The sequence below is a fragment of the Aspergillus glaucus genome, assembly GCF_001890805.1.
Source record: "Aspergillus glaucus CBS 516.65 unplaced genomic scaffold ASPGLscaffold_31, whole genome shotgun sequence".
NCBI classification, from domain to species: domain Eukaryota; kingdom Fungi; phylum Ascomycota; class Eurotiomycetes; order Eurotiales; family Aspergillaceae; genus Aspergillus; species Aspergillus glaucus.
Genome location: NW_019170483.1, coordinates 224,585 through 233,733, shown reverse-complemented (window position 1 = coordinate 233,733; position 9,149 = coordinate 224,585). Strand labels below are relative to the sequence as shown.

At 49.9% G+C, this 9,149-nt stretch overlaps 2 protein-coding genes across 2 annotated transcripts; both read right to left on the bottom strand.

Annotated features, from left to right (window-relative positions):
- ASPGLDRAFT_52729 (uncharacterized protein) lies at positions 1-348 on the bottom strand. Its single transcript, XM_022547825.1, has one exon. It carries the CDS (start codon positions 250-252, stop codon positions 76-78), a length of 177 nt encoding a protein of 58 aa, XP_022396163.1. The 5' UTR covers positions 253-348; the 3' UTR covers positions 1-75.
- Positions 349-1,282: 934 nt separating this feature from the next.
- On the bottom strand, positions 1,283-9,012 carry ASPGLDRAFT_1506939 (uncharacterized protein). Its single transcript, XM_022542174.1, has 6 exons — positions 8,320-9,012; positions 7,196-8,269; positions 6,772-7,147; positions 6,162-6,724; positions 2,367-6,087; positions 1,283-2,308 (listed from the first exon to the last, which is right to left on the bottom strand). Exons 1-6 carry the CDS (start codon positions 8,932-8,934, stop codon positions 1,395-1,397), a joined length of 7,263 nt encoding a protein of 2,420 aa, XP_022396162.1. The 5' UTR covers positions 8,935-9,012; the 3' UTR covers positions 1,283-1,394.
- Between the last annotated feature and the right edge of the window lie 137 nt (positions 9,013-9,149).

Genomic DNA, 9,149 nt, shown 5'->3' with positions numbered 1-9,149 from the left:
CAATCATCTACATCCTACTTCGGATGGAGAATAGATGAAGGATTGAAGTACTTGAGGATGGGAAGGCATTGCCCTTTATGTACCCTCGATTTTTCCTTGGCACGCTAATTCAGCGAACCAATCATTGGCGACTATTTTGTTTGCTATTTGTTTTTTGTTCATCTGCTTGATTTTATATGCGATTATCTGTGTATTTAGAGCTTCTTTTCTCCGGGGCTCCCAGCTCGTGCGAGGGGGGGTGTTAGTACCCATCGGGTCACGTGTCTGACCGCCCTCGCTTTCTGCCCGGTAGTTTATATAGTTAGCTCAGCCGATAGGCCATAAACCAATCAACCATTCACCACACACCAAAAGGAGATGGAGTGCACGTGATTCCGGTCTCCACACTGTATATAGCCCTATTTATGAACGAAATAACTGTCGAAGAACGTGAAACATATAACTATACTGCTTAAAAATGTGCCTTTGTGCTTCACAAATTATACATCACCTCTTTCATTATTTAATCCATTTCAGCCCTCGTTTCTATATCATGTGACCGCGGCTTTGACATCAGTGTCAGGCATCGGAGAACTGGTCTCGATCTCACTGGATCTTTCAATCACATTGCCCCAGGAGAATAGCCAGGGTATGTGTTACACTTATATAAAATTGCATAGGCAAATTACTCATTGCGCATTAGGATCTATCAAATTGACCAATGAGAGCTGGTTTACCCGTCCACTTACTTATTCCGTGTCTCCTCTTCTTGACTGCCAAGACTCCAGTCCAATGCTTTTGATCTGGGAAGAGGACCAGTCTCCATTACCAGCGCGAGGTGATGGGTTCTGCTCCCCTTTCTCCATATAAGCATAGTGGCTCAGAGCAAATGGAGCGCGTCTACGAGACCCTCAGCTATACCGGAAGTGAAATAGAGTCACTGGCGAATAATTTCTTGGATGTGATTGATAAGTTGAGGGGGAAGGTTGAAGATGAGATTTGGTTTTAGTTATGAATGCAGGGTAGGAGCTTGATGTGAACCTTGCCATGCACATACAGAACAAGAATACGTGGATATTGTCAACATAAAATAGGAAATCAAGGAAACGAATAGTTCCTACGACCTTTGATCAATCTCTCTGGGCAAGCGAGAAGATCAACATAGTCGAAATAGCCTTGCCGAATTATGGCGCAGCAAGGCGAATTTCGGACTCAGAAAGCGTGGCCAATTGCTCTTGTTACTTCGTTCACATAGACTTAGGATATCCTTCTCAGCTATAATAATATACGATGCTACTCCTGCCAAGGCATCAAAAGAAATTATTTGGTTTGTCTGATTGAAAGTTAAGCACCAGTTTTATCATGCCCGGTACATAAAGTTCTACCCGGAACTCCAAGTAACGCCATGTATCCTGTTAAACAGAAGTATAAGAACGAAGAAATGAATACCCAGCCTCAACTGTCTCCATTGCCTGACGATGATTATCAAACCTTGGATAGAGATCAAACAAATGCACCGCGTCATCGACGATTCTAAGTTCTCCTTCAACCCCATTCCCTATCAACGCTTCATACGTCCTCTGCACCTGCTGCCACGGGATTAGATCGTCCTGTCTCGGATGAATAATAAAGGTCGGTGTGCGATATTTCCCGCCACGAATCTGGGCCAACGGACTAATCGATTGAATTTGTTCGAGTGTTGGGCGTGGGAGAATCGACTTTCCGTCCCGAGCCTTGCTCTTATCCTTGAGCCCATGGATAAGGATGGGCAGGGTCTGCCCGTGCCAATTCATATGTAGGGCAATTCGAGACCGAGCATCACTTTTCGACATCCAACCGCCGGCTGCCTGCGTCGATGGAGGGGGGTTGTAAGCCACGATGGGAGTGTCAGAAACACCATCCCACAGATTGTAATCACCGGTCGTGGCCTCATCAAACGGTAGATTGGAATGGAACCAAAATGGATCTTCGTAGTCGGTTGGGCAGTAAAATGCCAGGATAGCAGATGGCGGTGCGATCCCCGCGGCAGGTGCTGTCCAACCAAGCGTCATGGCCAGATGGCCTCCAGTAGACCAGCCGACGGCGACGACCTTGTCTCCAGCGAAGCGGATGTCGGGCCGTCGGAGAGAAAGCGACGGAAGTACGGTTCTGACCCACTGTAGTGCATCACGCACGTCTGTCATCGGGCCCTCGAGAATCGAGGTCTCGGGGCAGAGACGGTAATCAATACTAATCGGAAGAAAACCGGCATCGAGTAAGATCTGCGTTTGATTGGGGCGAACGTCTTTCCGGGAGAGCATAACGTGGCCTCCGCCGTGGATCATCAGGGCTAGTAGAAAAGCACCATCAGCCTATGGTTGACGATAAACATTAGAGACGAGTCTCACCGATGGGACGAGCACTGCCATTTTGGATGGGTTGTGGATAGTGGATGTCCGCTTGCAAGGGCAGGGAATCGGCATGTTTGAAAATGACTGTCTCTTGCGTTACGGGAGACTGGCTGGCGTTGGCTTCTTCTCGAGCCTCGTCTGATGCCGAAGCCACGATCAGCCGGAGAATGTTAGATTCTTCTTTCTCGCCAGTGGACCACTTGACCCAGCGGTATCCCGACTCCAGAAGATTCTTCTCCCACAAACCCTCTGATGCGAGGGCATGTTGGCGACCATCGTCAAACATCCACCAGCCCTCGAGAAGGCCAAACACTAGATCAAACCAGAAAAGGTTCTGCGTCAACTCCAACAGACAGAGGATGCCATCCCTGCGCAGCATGCGACGAATGTTGGTACAAGAGTGAACAAGATTCCTCGTGGCATGGATGCAGTTGGTTGAGATCACCACGTCGTACTGTTCCAGTAAATGCCCGGGGGGTTCTTGCTCAATATCCAGCACAGCATACTGCATAAAGTCATACCTGGCAAATTTCCTTTTTGCCGCGGCCACCAGAGATGGCGAGAGATCTGTAAAGGTATACTGGAACTTGCGATGAGAAGCCGTGAGTTTCTGAATGAGATAGCTTGACGTGCCACCGGTTCCAGCCCCGAGTTCCAACACTCGGATCTCTCGATTGCCTTCAAAGTGGCCAAAGACGTCAACTAGGAAGCGGGAGAGAAACAACGTGCCCGCCTTGAACATGGGGGCATTGGTATAGACGTCCTCTAGCAGCCCACGAGCTTTGGCATTTCCAAATAGCAAAGACAAAGAATCTGTACTTCCTGTCAGGCAGTCAGAGAGATGAGGACCCGTGGTGTGCAGTAGTTTATGCTCGGAAACATGCTGGGGGAATTGGTCGACAATGGCGTTGTGCAGTTCCTGTGCTGATGCACGGGGCAGTGATTCATCAGTCCGGACAAACCCCCCTTTATGCGAACGGACAATTCCTGCAACTTGAATAATATGATAGATCTGATCCATAACCTTCTGATGCTTTGGGCTGAAGGCGATTTTCTCCAGAGGTGCACCCGCACGTAACGTGTCAAGGTCACATCCCAGAGCGGCGAATGCCTCAACGATATACGCCACGACCAGCTCTGATTGAAGAGGAAAGACGGCCTCGCGGAATCGACTCAATCTGGCTTCTTCAACGACAGTATCGTACACGTGGCCGTTATTTGTCATATAGTTACTACTGATCGATGCCAGCCCGTGGTCTATAGTAGTATCTCCTGGCGGCACAGCCATATCGTCTGGTTCATCGACAGGACCGGAAACCAGAGGCTGCAGCCTTTCAGACAGAGATTGGACATCATCCAGATCCTGCAGATCATTAACGGAGAGGTTGACCTTGAATCGTGTGTTGATTTCGCTAGCAATTTCGGTGACCATTAACGAATCGACACCCAGGTCAATGAGGGAAGAATGTGGCTGGACCTCCTCGATGCCGACTCCAAGAACCTCACTGAGCATCTCCTGGACGAATGGGAGGACACTAACCGTTCCATTTACCTTTGGTTCTATTGGAAGGACATCTTGGATGTTCGACGATATACCACTGCTCTTTGGCTGCTCAGCTTCTTCTGCTGGTGCTGGACGGACAGGAAGAGACACCGGGCTGTGGTTTAGCTTGGACAGGACCTTGTGCAACGAACTCAGCGATACAGAGGTGAATTCTGCACCCATTAGCATGAGAACGACGTCGCCCGATGTTGGATCCAAGACTACAATATCGTTCGCAACGGTGCCCATCCCTGTGATTTCGACATTTGAATAGACCGTCCACGACCGAGCATCAGGAGAATCGTTCCCAATTATTGCACCCCACGTGACTTCGCCAATTTTGGTACAGATGAAAACCTCATCCGCTTTGCAATCCTTCAGACAATTGACATGAATACCTGCGACCTGCAAGAAGTTATCGACTGCCACCGGGTCCGAGGCGCCAGCGGGCAGATTGGAAGGTCGAGGAGGAAGAACGACATCTCCCACGACCTCGGACTCATACGCGACGACATTGCGCACTCCCTGGTAATATTTTGCGTAGTTGACGGTCTGTCCGAAGATTTTATAGATCACGTCCCCGGACAGTCTGTTGGCCTCGGGGGAGCTCACAATCTGGCTGTATCGCGAGCGTCCCAGCAATCGTCGCATTGTCTGAAATCGTGCAGCTATACTACACTTATCCAATAAGGATACCGTGCCATTGGCATGAACGGTCTGTGACTGATCATTAAATTGTGTGGAGAGTGAGAAGGCCCATTGGCTGTCTGCACTCTTGGACAATGACAGAAGCAGTCTTCCAGCTGGAGTCAATGGAAGAGGCGAAAGAATGCGCAAATCTAAGATATGAGGGACGGTTGTATAGCCATTGGCCAATAACTCTGCAGCTCGAATCACTAGCTCAAAATACAGCGACGCTGGACACAGACTCTGGCCAAGTACCGCATGGCCGCTGACACAGAGCAAGAAGACATCGTGGGAGGTGTTAATGGAAAATAAAGCTTGTGCGTTGGTATTCTGCACGACGTGCACAAGTCCTGTGGGCTTGCTTTCTGTTGGGCCGCTTGTATCATTTTCCTGGATACCGGAAAAAGGGTTGTATTCGATCCAGTGCCTGTTTTTGGCAAATTGATACGAGGGCAAGTCAAGCCAGCCATTTCCGCCTCGCTGCGATGTATGGAATGGCCAGAAGTGCGATTTCGATCCAGCTTCCCACAGCTTTGAAGTAATCTGGGCAAGACCATTCCATGCGCTGCGGCCCAGATTGACCGGAAGGAAGAGATCGCGACGGGAGTCGGGTAACACACGACGAAGCATTGGCATGATGGGCGACGCAGATCCGGCCTCGAGCCAGACAGCAGAGTTATGTCGAGCAGCAATTCTCTGAACAGCATCGACGAAATAAACAGGTTGGCGCGTGTGTTGCACAATCTTGTCTGCAGTTATCTCTGGCCAGGCCTCATGGGGAGAGCATGTTTCAACAGGGATGATCGGCTGTCTCCATGAGATGGCCTTTGCCACTGCCCAGAGGCTGGAAAGGATAGGATCGGTGAGCGTGGAATGATACGCGTGACTGTTTTTCAATCTTGCTATTTTCACATCTGCTGCCCCCGTGCGGCAGACCGTTTCGACTGCTTTGATGGAGTCACCATCACCGGCAAGGATGATATGACGGGGACTGTTGTAGCAGGCTATGTCGACCGTACTGGATGGATATAATTTCCTGGTCTCATCAAGGAGATCGTTGACCTGATCGCGACTTCCTTCAACCGACAACATGACACCCGGATCTGCTCCCCATAGCTTCTGGATGAACCGGGCACGATCCGTGACGAGACGAATTCCGTCTCGCAGATCAAGACTATCGGCGACACAAAGTGCAGTCAACTGTCCAAAGCTGTGTCCAACAAGTGTCGTGACCTCTAGACCTGCATCTAGCCATGCTTTGGCGCTGGCATACTGGATCGAGAAGAGCATCGCGTGGAGAGTGACCAGATCCTCGACGGGGGCAGGATCAAAGATACGGGGAAACAGACCGGGTAGCCCCAGTAAACGACAGACAGAGTCGCACTGGCTCAGATGGCTGTGAAGCAATGCTGAATTTTCAACCAGATCCTCGGAAAGACTGATGGTATGACCTGTTTGACCTCCAAAGCATAACACGACAGGGGGTTTCTCAGATGCGCTCGAGATGTGAGAACCCGACGCGATGGTATCTAATTGCTTCAACAGGCCGAGAGAGATGGCACAGTCGATGTATGAATAAATTCTAGCTCTCGGTTTTGCTTGCGAGCCAAATTCCACGCAATATCAGCCAGCTCTACATCGGGTGTCCGGGCAATGTATGCTTGCAACGCTGTACTATATGCGATCAGGCTTTCCGTTGTCTTGGCCGAGATAAAGATGGGATACTCCAGACTATTTGCTGATGTCGTGGTAGTTACCTGTCTCTGGCTATTGGATGGAATGTATTTCTGCAACACGATGGCTGCATTGCTCCCCGCCGCTCCATAGTTGTTCACCAAAGCCGTCTGCCTTGACGAGTGCCACGGCTGCGATTTCTGTGGAATGGCCATGCGATCTGGCTCTAGCGCTGGAATCCTCGGATTTAACTGGATGAAGTTGGTCTGTTTGGGGATGATGCCGTGCTGCATCATAAGAAGCGCTTTAATACATCCAGCTACCCCCGATGCTGCCTCTGTATGGCCGACGACGTCTTTGACTGAGCCGATAAATAACTCTTGGGCACGGCGAGGATCTCCAAAGACACGACGGATACTGTCACATTCAATGGGGTCACCTACAGGGGTTCCTTCTGTCCGTTAGTATTTTCGCATTTCTTCTTAAAGTCAGACTTACCCGTGCCATGTGCTTCGACAAAAGATACCTCGCTCGGGTGCACATCACCAACGGCTAACGCTTGCTCGTACAGACTACTTTGTGACCGTGAGTCCGGAACGGTTATGGGATTGCAATTCGAGCCCTGATTGACGGCGGATCCAGAGATTGTCCCAAGGATGGGGTCATTTTCCGCAATGGCACGGGCCAAGGGCTTTAGAACAAGGACACCAGCGCCTTCACCACGACAGTATCCGTCACCCCGAGCATCAAATGCTTTTGATGCGCCGGTAGGACTCAAAAACGAGGCAGCCGCGAGGTTCTGGTAGAGAGCCGGACTGGTGATCACATTTACTCCTCCTGCAAGAGCAACGGAACATTCATTGGATTGAAGGGACTGCCCTGTCAGCATATTTACTATCTCCAGACATGAGGATAGACTTACCTTGCACGCATAGTGAATGGCTACAGCAGACGACGAGCAAGCGGTATCGAATGTCACAGACGGCCCCGTCCAGCCAAAATAATGACTGACCTTTCCGCTAATAAACGCTCTCAGCGTCCCTGTGGCTGAAAATGCAGTTGCATTCTCGGAGGCTATGTTGGACTCGTAGTCCACCGTTCCGACGCCAATATAGCAACCGATATTATTGGTCTGGCATTGAGATTGTGTACTGTATCCAGAAGTCTCCATGGCCTCATATGCAACCTGTAAAAGGAGTCGCTGCTGTGGATCCATGGACGCAGCTTCACGTCCAGAGATCTTGAAAAACCGGTGATCAAATGCATCAGGATCTCTGAGGAAATTCCCCCAGAATGGACCTTTGGGGTCTCGCCATAGATCTTCCGAGTTGAACCGATTCTTTGGCAGTGGGCTGACCGCGTTTCTACCCGAGGTGATGAGGTTCCAGAATTCCTCCACCGAATCTGCCTGGGGATAGCGACAGGCCATCCCAATTACCGCAATGGCTCCTGATGCACTTGGGGTTGTCCAGCTCAGGTCACTGGGAGTTTCAAGGCCGGAGGGTAGACTGGGAGAGTTGCTGAGATTTTCATTTGTCGATTCCATCTGGAGTGAGGCGTCTCCATTCCGTAATTCCTTTCTCTTGATGGAGGGAGGTACTGCCCCTAGGCCGCCGACAGAAACAATTTCAACCTCTTGTCCTTGGGCTGATAGGGCTGCCTGCACGGTTTGAAACCATTCACATTTCTGACTGAGAATAGACTCCAATATAATATCATGCAATTTACCATGAGAAACGACAGCAGTGTCTGCATTTGACCGAATCTGCAAATTCAACCCGTCTGCTGAAAGCAGCTGAAAGGCCGGATTTTCCTTGCACAGCGATTTCAGTTGCTGTACAATATTCTCGCGCCCTAGCAAATGATATCGCCCACACAAACCAACTGGCTTGGCGGAAAGCCCACCGTTCGACAGCTGCAGGGAGAAGGCAGCGAATTGCTCAAGTGGGATGGTAACTGTGACTCTATCTTGGTCCGTAACGCAGGAGATATAAGCCTGGAGAGTTAATATCCTTCCACATAATACCAGTTGGCAGGAAAACATACCTTAGGGAAAGATGTCAGTGCCTTCTCGAAATGCGTCTTTTCCGCCATCGATGTCCAATGAACAGAGTATGCGAAGCTTCTATCCTGTGGATCTAAGGTGACTTTATCGAGATCAATTGCTGCTCCAATACAAACAGCGAGTCGAACCGCTGCCGCCGCCAACTGCTGCAGCTCGGTCTCATTTTGGGCGCTGGCGACAACGGCAGCTGCCAGGAAACCCACGCAGAAGCCCTGGGTATTACCAGTGCGGCCCAGGCGCAAGTATTCAGTCACTTGGGCCAGCACGGTCAAGGGAGCCAAGATGATGTTGTTTGGGGGCTCGACCTGCGGCAATTCACCAGTCTCGAAGAAATTCTCCAATTGCTGCAACTGCTCTTGCCCAGGGAGATGTCGCAGTGGATCACAGGACTCACGGATCAAAGGCCATAACGAAGGTAGTTCCTTGACCACGTCGAGTAGGAATGAAAAGTTGGGATCATTGATGATCGCCCGCAGCTCCGCCAAATGACCGGGAAGGAGACGAGTAATTTGTGGTCCAAAGAGGATGAGAGTGTTGGGGGTTGTGGCAGGCATGATGAGGTTGTTGAATTTTCGAAGTATATTGACACGATGCATTCCGATCGAGTTTATATACCACCATCAATTGGCGATTATTGGCCAATTCTAGTTTGACTGCTTTCCCTGACTAGCGGCTCTTGCATATTTTCATACGATAATAATATTTTATTATTTCATCTTATTTCCATTTCTAAAAGTCTCCTCGGTGGATAGCTTTAATAAATTTACCGCGGCCAATTTATTCGCGTCAAAACAAATGACCGAAAAAAAAA

Bases quoted from the DNA above. Each gene is read 5' to 3' on its own strand.
- ASPGLDRAFT_52729 (XM_022547825.1), bottom strand. From the start codon at position 252: ATGGGTACTAACACCCCCCCTCGCACGAGCTGGGAGCCCCGGAGAAAA.
- ASPGLDRAFT_1506939 (XM_022542174.1), bottom strand. From the start codon at position 8,934: ATGCATCGTGTCAATATACTTCGAAAATTCAACAACCTCATCATGCCT. The intron at 8,270-8,319 runs GTATGTTTTCCT...TTAACTCTCCAG, and splicing joins CACTGACATCTTTCCCTAAG to GCTTATATCTCCTGCGTTAC. The intron at 2,309-2,366 runs GTGAGACTCGTC...CTTTTCTACTAG, and splicing joins TGGCAGTGCTCGTCCCATCG to CCCTGATGATCCACGGCGGA.